The sequence below is a fragment of the Bemisia tabaci genome, unplaced genomic scaffold (genome assembly GCF_918797505.1).
Source record: "Bemisia tabaci unplaced genomic scaffold, PGI_BMITA_v3".
In the NCBI taxonomy this organism is placed as follows: Eukaryota; Metazoa; Arthropoda; class Insecta; order Hemiptera; family Aleyrodidae; genus Bemisia; species Bemisia tabaci.
In genome coordinates, this window is record NW_027311759.1 from 11,387 (window position 1) to 26,959 (window position 15,573).

The window sequence follows — 15,573 nt, forward strand, 5'->3', positions numbered from 1 at the left end:
TAAATGAAAAATCATTCCTGTCGTATTTGTAGGCACCACACTTGACGATCGTAGTTAAGTTTCATCAGCAAAAAACGAAACTGACTTTCCTGAAGCTTTGGTTTATTATTCATTTAAAAAATCAACTGATCAATAATCATAACAAAAATGCACTCTAACTTATAAAAATATGATACATCATAAATACATAGATACAAAATTAGTAAACAAAGGATGACTTCAACTTAATACGCTAAATTTAAAAACAAAAAATACAACTACATACGTGTAACTATAAAGTATTAAAACCATATATCGACAGCATAGGTCCGCAATCACATATCTTGTTTGCAAATCTCCGCCTCTAGGTTATTTTTTTAAAAGAGAACAAATTGACAGTATTCCTTGAAGTTTTTGCAGAATTTTTTTCGCACAGAGAAGAAAAATCACGGCAGTTTTAAAGAATTGCTGTTGAGTAGTTTTCCGTTAGAAAAATAAAGTATGACAGGAAGTCTGCAACGTTGCAAACTGTGTTATGTGATTGCCAACTTACACCGTTGATATGTAATTATAAAACCAGTTTTCTAAAGAACTAGTTTTTCAAAATATGTATAATCTTGAAAATGTGGAAAATCTGTAAGATCCAATTCTTAAATTTTAATATACCGTCGTGTCCCACAAGGCTGATGCTTACAAGTGGCAATCCTTGAAAGTTGGCAAAACTGTTTTTTAGTTTTCCCTCCGTTTAAATTATATAAAACAATCGATTCTAGATCACTTGGCTTCTTGAATCTTGGCGTGCTTCACCTAAAATCAATATTTTTGATGAATTTAACCGGAGGAAAAACAGCGTTGCCAACTTGTAAAATGCCACTGATGCTTACCAGGTTCAGAATGGGTCAGTTGCGCTGGTCACAAAATCGTGTTTCCATGCTTTAATCTGGCAGATCAACAAAAAATAGGAAGATCTGTCCAAACAGCAACTTTCTACGATCAATATTAACTGAAATACTATGTTATGCACTACAGTGGTGGATGACATCAAAAACCGAACTTTTCAAAAGACGACATCTCCGTTAATATTGAACATGGAAAGTTGCTGTTCGGACAGATCTTCTTATTTTTAGCTAATCTACAAGAATCAAGCATCAAAACACGATTCTGTTGCCAGCGCAACTGGCCCATTCCCATTCTTCATAAAATGACATTGAAATGACTGAATAGTATCAATGTCACAATGAAGACAAATAGATTAAAATGCTTGAGACAGGTAGCAGAACGAACATAATTTGATGAAATTTTAAAAGAAAACAAGAATATAGGGGGGGGGGGGGGGGTTCATAAGGACGAGTTGACACACTAGGCCAAAAATTAGGTGAAATAAGGCACATTTTAAATGAACTTCGATGAGCAAAAAAGAGCCACTATTGGGGGGATTCTGACTATGTAGTCATCTCTAACTTTTTTCAGAGAGGATACCTTTGGTCTGTAATCATCCACAATTTTATTTTGCTCCCCAAAACAAAGTCAACAAAGACTAGCCACCAGAAACCTCTGACAGAATAAATTTAACTCGGAATTTTCGATAGTTAAGGAGCATTCCTATAGAGTATGACATATTATTTTATCATTTTACTTTTTATTGACCACGAGCTATGGAATTCCCCAACTAACCGCAGCCTCAAAAAATTTTCAAAGAAAAAATTAATGATGGCCTGTCAAATTCTTATTCGCTTGATGGAGCCAAGGTGACATACAGGCCCAGTGAATTCGTTAAAATACTTATGCCATATATATAAGCTTTGCAATTTTAAAATTAAGCAGTAATAATCGGGAAGTAAGAAACTGAAAGAGTCTCTAAAAGGGCCATAAATGAGAAGCAGTAGTGACTGACATCATCTCAAGAAAATGTCAGTGCATCACGGAAGATGTTACAAAAAAATTAGGAGCAACAATTTGTTCTTAGTGGTTCTGAAAATGCCCTTGATGCAGTTATCGGACATCTTCAAATTTCACATAAACAAAAGTATTCAGTTTAAAGTTTGGTCAATTGTATAAAAACAAAGAGCCTACATTTTTTGTTGGTCCAGTTTACTTATAGGAGAATTGGAATGCATTCAAGTTTAATTTCATGAAAAAATTAATGTGTTTCTTTCTCAGGTCAAGAAAGAAAGCCCTACAAGATATTCCGAGATTTAAGAGGCAAAAATTTGTGTCATTTTTGCCTGATCATTATTTGACCTATTTCAATGAAATATTGACTGCATCTAATTGCTCCACTTTCAAAAGGTGTATTCCATGAGAAAGGTAGGCAAAATTTCACTTCGATTCTTGCTGGTTTATTGTTCCTTAATGCTTAGTGTTATAAACAGCTAAAGTAAATCACACGTAAGTAATCAACCCAGCAAATGGTTCCTCTTCAACAGGAAGAGATAAATATCTATATTTTTTTTCACTTCCAAAACCTCTAATTTCTCTTGATAGTTCACTGAAATTTTCTAATAGGTATATTTATTTAGAGAATCCTCATACTTTCACTGATGTGCACAAAAATATTTGTTTCCTGACTTTAATGAGGTACTTCAAAACCAACCATTCTAAATGTATCCAGATTTATGCATTTTTTCTGTCCAATTTGTTCACTTTTCTGGACATACATTTTCTCTTACTTTCATACATTCTTTTGCAAGACTTTTTTGCCTCTACAGTTTATAATCAATGAACTGAGGCGCAGTTCACAGCAAAGCTAGAGCCCTACATGTATTTAGCCAGGCTCCCTTGAAGTTGCAGGAAAGGAAAAATCAATCAATTGATTACCTTTGAGCTACTAGTGCTTTGGTGATGCAACCAATCGTGATGGTGAGCCAATTGAGCGTGAAATGCGAGACCTCAGCTCTTTCCGACAGTCCTCTTGGTTCTTTTCTAGCTGCTCTTTCAGCACGAGAAGCTCCCGTGTTCTTTGGTAAATAGGATCCTGTAGTAATGTCAAGAATATTAGAGATTTTTAAATAAAAAAGAAAAATTCTTCCATCTAGTAAGAAAAATGAAGTCAAAAGATCAATTCCGATTTTGAAATTGATGACATCATAGTTCTTTCACCTGTAATCATTTCGATTGATTACTTATGACTCTGGAATAACTGCCACACAGGCAAAATTAGCACAGGCTTGAAACATTTATCAAGGAAAGAAAAAAAGGGGAAACCCAAGTATATCCAATCACAAATTGCATCTCTTCCAACAGCAATACATGTGAATATTTGTACCTTCCTATTGTTATTGCTTCTTTTCTATGATACAAATCCAACGAATGATAATTTTTCTACCAAAGTTTGAAAATTTCCTTGATCAAAAATAAGCAAAAATATGTTACGTTCTTTAGTTCATTAAAATTAAAACTTTGGACTTTTAACATTTTCTTTTACAGCAAGAGGACGAACTTCTGAGAGAGAAGTCCATGCGCTAGGTATTCTCTGCTTAGACTAACGTTTTTTGCGTAAATCTGTCTAATTAATGAGGGATTTTACAGACTGCTTCTAATAAGGAGACCTCTTCCATCTGATAAAAGTAGGTTGTCTTTCTGTCCAAGGACTGGTCGAAGAGGTCTTGACCATCTTAAATACACTATGTAATTATTTTGAAAGGAAAATCTTCACTGCTACAGAGTGTGGAAGGATAAAAATCTTCTTTTTGAAAGGTTTCTGTGTCAATCTGAATATACATACCTGGGGCCTCATGCTAGGATTCCATCGACAATAGTAGCCTTTCCACAACTGAATATATCTCATAGATGCTATTGGCTCTAGAACATGTGGCTGAGGATGATAGAGAGGGTTTCTGTAGAGATCAATTGATGAATTTAAATAAGACCATAATGATACCGTTTTCTGTTTGACGCCTTCATTGGTTCTTTCCCTGTCGCTGCAAATTTACAGATAAACATATAATATTTGTAAATTGTAATTTCAATATGAATCTATAGTTGGGCCAACTTTTGGATTTCTCAAAGATGTAGAAAATAATGGGTTGAAATTGAAAGTGTAAGATTTGTCACTTAGAGTGACAAGTGACAGAATCAACGATCAATTTCTAAAATTGTATCTTAGATAGGGAGAATAATTTCATTTTTAATTGATTTTCTGTAATTTCATTAACATTAGTCTAGGCTAAGCAAAAAATCTTCATTTAAGTATCTGCGTTTTCCGATTAGGTTTCATTACATATTTCAATATTTTCTTATTCACCCGATGATTAGTTTGGTGCAAACTTGGTCATAATTGGAATTTCTTGATTTCATCTTATACCTGTCTGCCCGATTGCTTGTCTGCCTGCCTGTCTGAACGATCGGCTGGTGAGAAAGACAACAAAAAGGTAAGTTCAAATTCATATTTTTAATTTACTTAGCTTGATTTTGTTCTTTGAAAGCATAAAAAATGATTACAGGATGCATACCTATTGAACAAAAATGTTCCGAATCGGCAGGAGTACATGTGATCAATGATATTGATGAGGAAAAACTCGTTGAACTCGAAGGCATTTGGAAACATCTGCGTCACTTGCCAAACACAGTCGATGAATTGAAGAAAGATCGGTGAACGATCTGCATCTGAATGATTGTCTGAGCCATGTCCAATTCGCTGGAAACACAGATTCATCAACTTAGAAATATACTAAAAACCAGTACTTTTTTTTCAAATTGCTCAAGTTAGAGTAGACGATTTAATCACACAATCCTGCAACCTTCATCAGTAGGTTCGAATGCAATTATGAATAATATTAAAATGGGTTATTCTGAATTCTCCATGGACCGCAGTGAGCCATTATGAACAGTCAAAGGGCTTTCAAGCTTTGATACACACCTTCAGTTTTATTGTTACAGTTTGTTGCATCGATTTTTTTGGTCCTTTGGTTTCCTGGTTATTGGACTACACTAATTTTTTAGGAATTCTAAATACTATTTTCAAACTGATGAACACACATGAAAAGTGAGATGGAAGTTGTGCATGATGTCTAGATAAAACAGAGAAAATATAAATGTCATTGCTTCCTCTTTCTTATGATTTGAAAAATTAAAAATCATGAAATTCAAAATAAGGAAATAAAAAAAGAAGAAGAAGAGAAGAATGAAAAATGAAATTCTTACCAGGTGAAATTTGTGACCAAAACTGAGCCATTCTTTCTCGATTAGAACTTCAAATCCTTTGAGAGTTCTATAATAAGGGTCCAACATCAGCATGGCTAAAGCTGTGAGCTAGAAAAAAACATAAAAACATAAGAATTTAACATGCATGTGCCAATATGGCAAAACTAGAAATATGAAGTGTATTTCTATTTGGGACGCTAAAGGTTTCCCATTGTTTTTTAATTTTATGTTTAAGGATCATTGCAGCTGCTCAGAACTTTAGTGTATTCTTCATAAAAATCTAGAAATTCCTGGAATATTTCAAGATGGTCGATTTTCTCCCTAAATACGCCGCAGGCGAGAAAAGGAAATAAAAACAGAGTGGTTCAATACCACACGGAGATGTGGCCACTAGCAGACATTTTAAAACGCTACACCTAGGATTACATTTCTCTCCTTTCTCTGACAAAACTGAAATTTCACATTTTTTGATTTGAACCAAAACCAGTTTTTTAAATTGTTCGTTTTTTCCGCATCCAACGAGTGGTCGTATAAGCTGGGGAACCGAACGGTTCCGGAGTTATGATCGATTGAAGTTTCCGCTCAACGCGCGCCGACCGATTTTTGCGCGCAAAAAAGTCGGAATTGACTGTTATTAAACCAGATTTAATGTTCAAACTGAGCAAAATGCATTATTAGGGACTCTTGAGGGTCGCTGAGTCCAGAAATTACAGATACTTCCAAAAAATTCACGTTTTTAAAATTACAGCTCCGTAGCGCTATTTGAGAGGCCCACTGAGCGCCGACCGGCCGCTCAGTGGTCCTGTACGGAGCTGTAATTTTAAAAACGTGAATTTTTTGGAAGTATCTGTAATTTCTGGACTCAGCGACCCTCAAGAGTCCCTAATAATGCATTTTGCTCAGTTTGAACATTAAATCTGGTTTAATAACAGTCAAATCCGACTTTTTTGTTTTAATGTATTCATACAAGAAAGCATTAGAAAGAAGGAAAGAATTGGATAGATTTAAGCAAAACAGTAACATTTGTGTTGGGATGTTTTAAAATCTCATCCCCAAAATTGATTTTTTGGAAGGAAACCAACCAAAATCCCTGTTCGAATATTTTTACAATTTTTTTTACCCATATGAGGGTTCTTTAAACAAAATTTTAAGCAAAAATGTTGGTTAGATTCCTTTCAATAAATTAAAATAGGAGATGAGATTTTGATGCAAAGCAATGTAGATGTGAATGTTTTGCTTGCTCTACCCAGTTAATGAAAAAAGTTGTATATGATAAAAGTAAATATGATACATTTCTTGTAGACAGATTCTTTTTTAAATTTGTTAATTCCTGACAATGATTAAAACTGATCCCTTCCCCCTAAAAAACTTGAAATAAGAATTTAGAAACACGAATATTGACTCAGGTAACTTCCCTTTAGTGATTTTTCTGGTGTAGTTACTGAAGACTACTTACTACAGAAAGTATTTAACCAGATTCTTCTAAAAAAGAGAAAAATTGAAAAGAAAAAACCTGACCTTTGAGCAGGAATTAATATTTTCCGCAATATTTAACCTGCAAGCTGCCTCCAATATTTTGCTATTTTTTAGCTTAACAAGGCAAAGGAAAAAGATGAAGTGAATTGCAGCACCAAATGTCTTTGCTTGAGTAATTGAACCGCATTTAGCAGAAAGGAACCAGGCCACATCAGCTATTGCCAAATTGAGTTGGGCAAATAAAATTGTTTACAAGAGAACGTTTAAGCGGATTCTTTTGAAAATTTTAAGGACTTTGCATCATACTATGCAAAAAATTCACTTAAATTGACAAAAAAAATCCGCACAAGCGTTTTCGTGTAAAATATTAAATTTCCAAATTAAAATTTAGCAATAGCTGATTCCTTTCTGCTTAACGGATCCAATTAAGGTCAGCATTTTTTAAAGAGAAATTAATTAGAAAGGTTGGACCCGAGAGTTTTAAAAAATGATGTACCACTTCTTCAACTGTTTGTGAGATACGACCAGGACATCATATTTATGATTTTTATTTTCAAAATTACTAAAGAAAAAAAGAAGTCTTAACTTCAAATTTGAGGAATACCTGTGAAGTTCTATCCCAACCATCCGAGCAGTGAACTAATACAGAAGTCTTATGATTCTCCACCTTATCTACAATTCGACAAGCTCCAGCCAAGATGCATTTAATATATTTCAGCCAATATGTCGACTCAATTCCTGATAACCATTTGGATTCATCGATGTTAGGGAAACATAATTCTGGAAAAACAAAATTACAAAAATTGAGATTTTGTTCCGTTACACTATGAACTATAAATAAGATGAGATGAAAAGCACCACTGAACATTTTTTTAAGATAAAACTTTAATGCAGAAAAGATTGAAAACATAGAAAACTTCTGAAATTTACTACCAAAAAAGATATTAGAATTTCTAGCTTACATTAAGATGAAACAAAAAATGAATTTCCAAAAGGCAAAAAACAATACAGCAGATTGAATAAATTGGTCATTGAAAAAAACTTAGCCCTGCGTTCTCGAGTGTCAACTTCTAGTTAATACCATTACTTTTCAAGTTGCACTTAGAGCTTGAGTGTCGACTTGTGGCTGACAAAGAATAAGGTGGTAGAATGATATGCTGCAATTGAAAAGGACGTTCCTGACCTATCAACGATCCTCAATTCATTTACAAAATTTGATTGAAAGTTCCTCAAGATGACTACAAATGTCTGTCTCAAATGAACATTACAAATAAAAAGACAGAAAAATTAGCAAAATTTAATCTGAATGTATTTTCTGAATTATTTCGAAGAAGAAAAAAACACTATCGTGGCCCAAACTATGTGTAACAAGATGGTAAAATAGTGCTGGGTCCACATTATTTTGAAGGGGAAACAAGATCAAAAAGTTTAAAAATTCCAAGTGAAGTCAACAATTTTGAGCCATAATGAGGTCTCAGTACATATTAGAGCTCAAAATTTTTGACCTTGTTTTCCCCACAAAATAGTGTAAACCCAGCACTATTTTACCACCCTATTATTTCGAAGTACATACATCTCAATCAAAGTTTTTACATGAGTATCAAACACACTACTGCACTAGTGACTGTCAGAGGTAATTTTAAAAAGAATCTTAAAATTTAAAATATTAATAACATCTATTAAAATATAAATTATAAATGGATCCATCAACTATTATATCAAATCATTTTTGTAAACATTGGCGCAGAAAGTTCTTCGCCTTGACATTTTTTGAGGTTGCCTTCACAAGGCTGTCCACATGAAACTTGCCTTGTTAAAGCTGAAGGTCAATTTTAATTTGAGCATGATACAAGATTTTAGATTGGTGCATTAACGCTAAGAATGGCTGGACACTTTAGAAACTATTGTTTAACTTTTAAAATAACTCATTAAAGACAAACCTTTAAGTTTCCTCAATGACTCCCTCATGGCATGGATGTTGTGAATGTCCAGGAAAATGAGCTCTGCATTCTGATATGTATCCTCAGGCTCATAACCACCACCTTTTGCTTTGTTTGCGATAGCATTTGCGCTAGTTTAAAAACAAAAACCAAATAAATCAAATTGAAACAACAGGGAGTTGAGACAAAATCATCTTCCGGAAAGGTGTAAAACGACCTATTTAGTTTGAAAATTATACCTATCTTGACAGGGCTGATACACTTCAGAGTAAAGATAAGTTTAGCACCAACCAAGAGGAGGCTGGGTATTGACAATTGGACGTAGATCTACTAAACATGTCCAATTGTACCTCAGCATTGGTAAGGTTAATAAATTCGACAGTGTGGATAAGTGTAGCGCCAACCAAAAGGAGGTTGAGTATTGACAATGCACGGTTTGTCCTACAAGAATTAGAAGATTGTTCATTTGCCCTTGCTTAATTCCTCAATTACTTACGTCTTAACTCTAAAAGAAAACTCCTTGAACTCTCTTGTGGGTGGTAATATTTTCGCAATGAAGACTTTTGAAAGACAAGGAGAATCGATATTTTTCAAATCTGACAATGGAGAAGCATAGATCATCACCTCACACCTTATTATGTATAATTTTATGGACAGTATTAATTTGAATTACCAGAAAATTCATCTTATTTTTTCACTCTACTTTGAAATTTGGTATATTAAAACATATAACTGATGCAGCTTCAGTGTAAAGGGGTTCTTCAGAAAATATGTGACACAAGAGAGTTGAAAAGAGATTATGTGATTCTGTTTTAACTGCTAAAGGATAGGGACCTTCTTCAAAAAAGCATTAAGAGAAGGAGGAGATGGTCAGAAAATCCGAAATTTGGCAATACATATATGAATTTCTAATGGGCCATGGTGATTTGGAGAGAGGTCCTCAAGTTTCATAGTTCACCTATTGGAAATCTAGTCTTCCGCCAACTTTTTTTTTTCTCAGTTCACTGAGAAAAATACGACTCGGTGGAGATTTTAAAAGAGGCATCACTTCTTGCAAAATTCCCCTCAAAAACAATACCTAGGCCTTGCATCCATGATGAATAACTTGTGAGACTGCGCATTGGCTTCGATTATCAACTGAATGTAACCCTCATCTTCACAGCTCCGTTTTGCACCAAGTCCGACTAAAGGTTGAGATGCTCGTGTGATGGTCGCTTGCGATTCTGGATGTATCCATGACAGTACAGGTGCTCGACCTCGACTTCGAAACTGTACGACTTGACGCAAGTCTTCTTCTGTGACTTGGGAAGGAACAGCCCATATTGGTGGGTAGCTATCACAAATTGTGTAGTTTTCATTGATTTTTGTGATCTTCCACATGTCATTAGGAACTCCCTTTCATGAAAATGATACAAAAAAGACATTATAAGAAAAAGAAAATGATAAAGATAACTTGAATTAATGAGGGATGGATACATTGGAATTTTGCATACATCATTGTTTCTTTGCGCCTCTTTCATTGTGCCTTTCAGGCACAACAACAGCTTCCCTAAAGGGCAGTCATTTTAGCCCCCTACAAACCTAACCGGACAGAGAGATTGCTACAAGCTTTTGCGCATGAATACACAAGTACTATAAACAGAGAGGTAGTGCTTTTGCCTATAAAGTGTTTCGTCATGAGAATTTCAGTTTTACACTGAATTTTGAAGCAAAATGGGAAATCACTATACATATGTTTGTCAGGAGGATTTCGTCAAACATTCAATCTAAAAACAAGATAGCTCAATTCTATACAGTTGGTAGGTAGTTAAGTGGATAGGTAAAGAAATAATTTTACCATTCTTTTCAGTTCAGCTATAGGTTCATAAACATTCCATCCATTTTCCGGAAACCTTTCAGTGTACTCAAATGCAAATAAAGGCAGTTTATGAGAAAGAGGAAAGGCATACTGCTGCAGTTTCTCAAATACATTTCGTCTGGAATGATTTTCCTGTAAAGGAAAGAAAAATTGCACAAAAATGAAGAAAGGTTTCCTGAGACAAGAATTCCTTTAAAGAGAAAATGAACTTGAGGAATATCATATGTACATATTCATGAGAAACCAAAACATTCATTCTTTACAAGGTAGAGTTGACTTAAAAATTTTGAGCTAGAGTTGGCTGGTTGGAGACATTTTGTTTGCATCAAAACGAAAAGTCCTGTTTAGCAGTAATATTGCACTACTGGCAAAAACTTTTGAATTGGAAGATCAATGACCAAGCACAAAATATTCTGAAAATTTGCTTTTGTCAATCATTTCTTCCATGATGCGATGGTGCCGATTTTAATCAGTCATTAGAGAGCTAATTACAATCCACGTAGATTAGAAAAATATTGGCCAGTAGAATTTTTTGATCAGTTAAAATGTTTTTGGCACACAGGAACCAAAGAGTACGTTAAGAAGAGAGCTCTGCTTGTTAACAAAAGACGTATTTTGTTTGGCGTAACAATCGAAACTGTTTCGCATCAGTGTGTAACATTCGTATTTTGTTTGAGTGTTACCGGAAATGAGGGGGCGTGGCTTATTTAATTGGATTTTTTTTGCACAACATGGCAACGCTGTCGTAACATTTTGATGCGAAACACTTGGAACGTGCTCCGGAGCAGGTTGCAGAATTGTTACGGTTTGTTACGACTGTTGTGTTTTGTTAACAAGATTTTTAACCTCACTTCTAGCTGCTTTGCTCTCATTGGTTGTGAAAAAGTGACGCAAATAACACAAAATCGGTAACAGGAAACAATTGTTGCGGCGAAAAAAATACGACTAAAGGTTCCTGAAAAGTTACAAGGAACCTTGTAAGGAAAGAACATGACCAAAGTAGGCAGTGCGACTATTAGTCAAGATCTAGAAAACAAAAAGCAAGGAGCAAGAGCCCAAATACGTATTTCTGAAATAGCCGACTAATTTCAACAGCAGACACCTTGTGAAATTGTATTGGTTTCAGTGGTAAAGAACTTACTAATTTCTGACTGATATAGAGTTATGATACCCCTGATGAAAGTTAAACTGATCAGTTACACTGGTAGATTAACATTGTCGGTCAATTTCACTTTTATTCGAAACTTCTATATAATATGAGTGATTTACTACAAGATAGACAAAAACAATGAGAATGGTAACCTCACCTGTTTATGACCAAATTTGAGATTCCGCATGTCTTTGCAAAATATTTCGATTCCGTATGAATTCTCTCCTCGACTAAGCTGTCCTCCAACTTTCTCTACCCGGTTCACCTAAACCCAATTCAATAAAGCATAAAATAAGTAATGATTAAAGATATAATATAAATCAAAATAAAGCAAATAAAAGTATGAATGAATTGCTCTTGTCACAGAATCACATTTTGATGGCCGATGCTAATATATGCTAAAATGTGATGAAATTATGTGTCTAAATACCAAGTTTTTAAGTATGATGAAGAGAGGGGTTTCGCACTTGGAAAAATGCAGTAAGTTACTTAGAATGAAGGCTTGTTTGATCGGATCTTCTTATTTTTGGCTGAACTTCAAGACAACTAACAAGCACACCCCTTCTTTCCCACCTGTCTCTGGTTCCGTTTAGCAGAAATACTTCCAATTTTCCATCAGTTTCAATCAATGGTTAGGGCCTCTTCCACATCTAGCTGCTGGTTCTTTTCTATTTCCTAAAAGTTGACGATTTCAACAAAGACACCTTTGAAGGGTTATAAAAACAGTTGCTGAATAATAGTTTTTATGTAAGTACAAAAAGAAAATTATACATACCACGCCAAGAGGTACTTCGATGACATAGGGTGTATCCCTGTCCAAACTCCGAAAATGTAACTTGTAATTGGTTACTGACAGAACACCTCGGGCGGGACCACTGTAAGGGCAGACATAAGTTACTTCCCTGGCAACACCTTGGACTTTTTCACCTGGTAGAAGTGGAGGGTCATCAGGTCGAACAGTTGGAACGGCCTCTGCAGGTTCAACCTGAAAAATGACAGTCATAATAAAAAAAAATAGATATTTAAGAGCAATCAGAGGTATCGTCAGATAAGTTGACATTTTTTTACTTTCGATTTGTAAACAAATTTACGCCTCTCCACAAAGCATCGTTTGCTACTATCCACCTTGAAAACAACTATCTCGTATCTCATGATCATATTGTAAATAAACTACTTTTCAGCTATGATTCGCAACCGTCATGTGGTTGTGGTTTCAAGTGGCTAAAAATTAAAGCGTTATAAAGTTAGAAATTATTAAAACCCATCCAACTATAAGTTAGTTTCATACCTCGCCTCTGCGAGAATCTGATGTTTTCATGTGGAGAGTGGTGACGTTGAAACACCTGCAAACCGAAAGTAAACTAATGTCAACTTATCTGACGACACTTCCAAGTGTGTGTTTTGATGGTAAGGAGATGATTCCTTCAAAATCTGAAATCAAGATCACCGATGCAGGGTTTACATAATTTTTTCACTCCCCAATTCCCTTATTTTCCCTGAATATTTTCAGTCCTCCTATCAAAGCTTCCACTTAGATTTGATTTCTTTTAATGGCTCTAAATTTGTCAAATTCTCTTGAGTGCTGATAGAGCTGATATACATATAGTGCATTGTGTGTTGAGACAAACACGTGCAGTCAGATGGCACCACTGATGAGTGGTGACATACACAATACTTAGAAGTTTGTCTCAAGATACAAGATGTGAGTTCTACTATTGGATTGTTTTCGATCTTTCAAAAAATGACAAGCGAGTCAAAGTAACTCAGGGGCTTGCAAGAAAAGAGAGAAAAATGTACTAAACAGTTCCTTCAATCAAACGACAACACTCCGTCAACACCATACAATTAGAGCCTGACTTGCTCTCCTTTGCTGTATACCCGTAGTGGGGAAGTTCCTATTTTGCGCAGACAGCAAAAGGGGCAGAGTTGTCTAAGACGGACTCTACCTCCCTGAAAATGTGACTTTTTCCAATTCATCACAATATGGAACCCTCTGAAAGAGACCGTTCTGCAGGAAAATTACTAGAAAGCGTTTAAGAGCTGTTTTGCCTTTGCTCGAGAGGCACATTCCCATAAAACACTCAAATTTCAAAAACTGTGAGTAAAACCCCTTTCCAAAGTTATTGCATCTGGAAGGTAAAAGCTCAGAGGGGTGGATACTACCTTTGAAAGCCTTTGAACGGCTCCGTAACTTACATTTTCGTTTCCAACCTTCGACGTCAAGGAGCTGGACATTGAGTCGGAGCCAAGCGAGTCTGAGCTGGCATTGTGAAGATTACAAGAGTCAGAATTTAGTAACTCGCTGCTCATTGTTTTCCTATCCATGATGAGAACTTGGCATTTGTAGAGGCACAGGGCGTCAACAAAAGGAACTAAAGTAATTACACCACACAAAAAACTAGAGTTAGTTAGGGCTGACACAATTAAGCTAAGTGATTTATTGCTGACTATGAGATAAAACCGTAGAGATGCATCGCGACATTAATAGGAGAAAATAGTAAATAAAATTTTATCAGGTATCAGCAATATTATCAAAAAGTCAACATTACAAACAAACAATGAAACATAACCTCAAGGCACGTTTCACATTCAAAATTCCCAGTACCGTTCCTAGCTTCGGATTTGTCTAAAATCCGAATTCCTCATAACGGAATAACGAGAACGAAACCGCGCCTTTATTTGAATTTACGGGCTTCAACCATCGACCGCTTTTCAAGCAAAGCAAGTTAGGCGCAGGTAATTAATTAAGGCTAATGTAATTAATGGGCTTTGCATGTATGGAAACTATGCCGCTGAGCTTTACTAGAAAACTTTCCTCTACTGCTCAAGTAATGACTGAGCTTTACCGGGAAATTTTTCTATTGCTAGCTGGGATTCACAAGAATATTTTCTGTGCTTTTAAAAACTGGTCCTCGTTAAGTCAATAATGCAGCCGGGCTGGAAAACGTCCTATGAGGCTTCGGACGCAGCCAAATTTCCTTAGATTATCAAAATACGTAATTTTGGGGACACTTGCGAATATTTTTCTTACAATTTTTCAGAGACTTTCATTCGGAATTCATCAAACGGATCGATTTAGATGTTTCCAGGAATGGAAACCAGGGCCGGATTTAGGGGGTGACCACATGGGCCGCGGCCCATGGCGGCTTTAGGGGGCGGCAAATCTTGAAATTTTTTAAATGTAGGTATAAAAAAATCGGATTCAGAAAAAAAAATACAAACGAGAAAAGGCAACAAAATCTCTCATTTCCTGAGAGTATAGTCGTTTCTAATTTTGTCGTCTTTCGGTGATGCAAGAGACAGCACAGCACCTTTAATTGGTCGAGTTAAGAGAGGAACCAAACACACAATTACGCCTGGAACGACGCGGCGCAGAGAACAATGATGACGAGGACTTGAGATGAAAAGGAGAAGCCCCCGGCGCGGCGGTCGGCATGTAACAAATATTAGCGCCTACAAGACAGCATGAATACTTCACGCATTGCGTCAAATACAGTGCGTTCAGCAGCGGTCGGCGCGGCGTGAAACGCGTAGCGCCTACAAGACTGCATGGATACTTCACGCATTGCGTCAAATGCAGTGCGTTCAGCAGCGGTCGGCGTGAAACGCATAGCGCCTACAAGACTGAAGGAATACTTCAAGTGATCAGCGCGGCGCGGCGGCGGAATTTAACCATCTATGGCAATAGCGTTACGAATTCGTAACAACTTATTTTCAGGGTTTTTAAAAAAATTGAGTCTCTCTCCTGTGCCTTAATTTTGCAAAATTTCATTAGTTTTTTCTTTTTTTGAAAAATTGATTCCCTTAACTTTAGAATTTTGAAAAAAAATTTGGTACTCTCTTTTTTTTATGCAAACTACAAAATAGATTAGTGTCCCCTAAAATCTGAGATTCAAAATTAATTCATGCCATAGAGGGTTAAAATTATTAAACCGCATTTATGTTTGTTCTTTCATAATTTTTTCGTTCATGTCTTAGAGATGGAAGGCCTTGCTCACACAGAGGTAGGTTTACGAAACTTAACCTTC

At 35.7% G+C, this 15,573-nt stretch overlaps 1 protein-coding gene across 1 annotated transcript; it reads right to left on the reverse strand.

Annotated features, from left to right (window-relative positions):
* Positions 1-85: 85 nt before the first annotated feature.
* Positions 86-14,114, reverse strand: LOC140225870 (phosphatidylinositol-3,5-bisphosphate 3-phosphatase MTMR2-like). The gene is made up of 11 exons (XM_072305855.1): positions 13,742-14,114; positions 12,321-12,530; positions 11,703-11,810; positions 10,375-10,527; positions 9,616-9,932; positions 8,538-8,668; positions 7,202-7,377; positions 5,122-5,229; positions 4,431-4,615; positions 3,704-3,899; positions 86-2,953 (listed from the first exon to the last, which is right to left on the reverse strand). Exons 1-11 carry the CDS (start codon positions 13,868-13,870, stop codon positions 2,807-2,809), a joined length of 1,860 nt encoding a protein of 619 aa, XP_072161956.1. The 5' UTR covers positions 13,871-14,114; the 3' UTR covers positions 86-2,806.
* Between the last annotated feature and the right edge of the window lie 1,459 nt (positions 14,115-15,573).

What these genes read in the sequence shown, in the direction of transcription:
- LOC140225870 (XM_072305855.1), bottom strand. Translation starts at nt 13,870, where the DNA reads ATGGATAGGAAAACAATGAGCAGCGAGTTACTAAATTCTGACTCTTGT. An exon ending in GTCATTGAGGAAACTTAAAG is followed by an intron (nt 7,378 to 8,537) that starts GTTTGTCTTTAA and finishes TTGTTTTTCCAG; the next exon opens with AATTATGTTTCCCTAACATC. An exon ending in GTTGGGATAGAACTTCACAG is followed by an intron (nt 5,230 to 7,201) that starts GTATTCCTCAAA and finishes GTTTTTTTCTAG; the next exon opens with CTCACAGCTTTAGCCATGCT.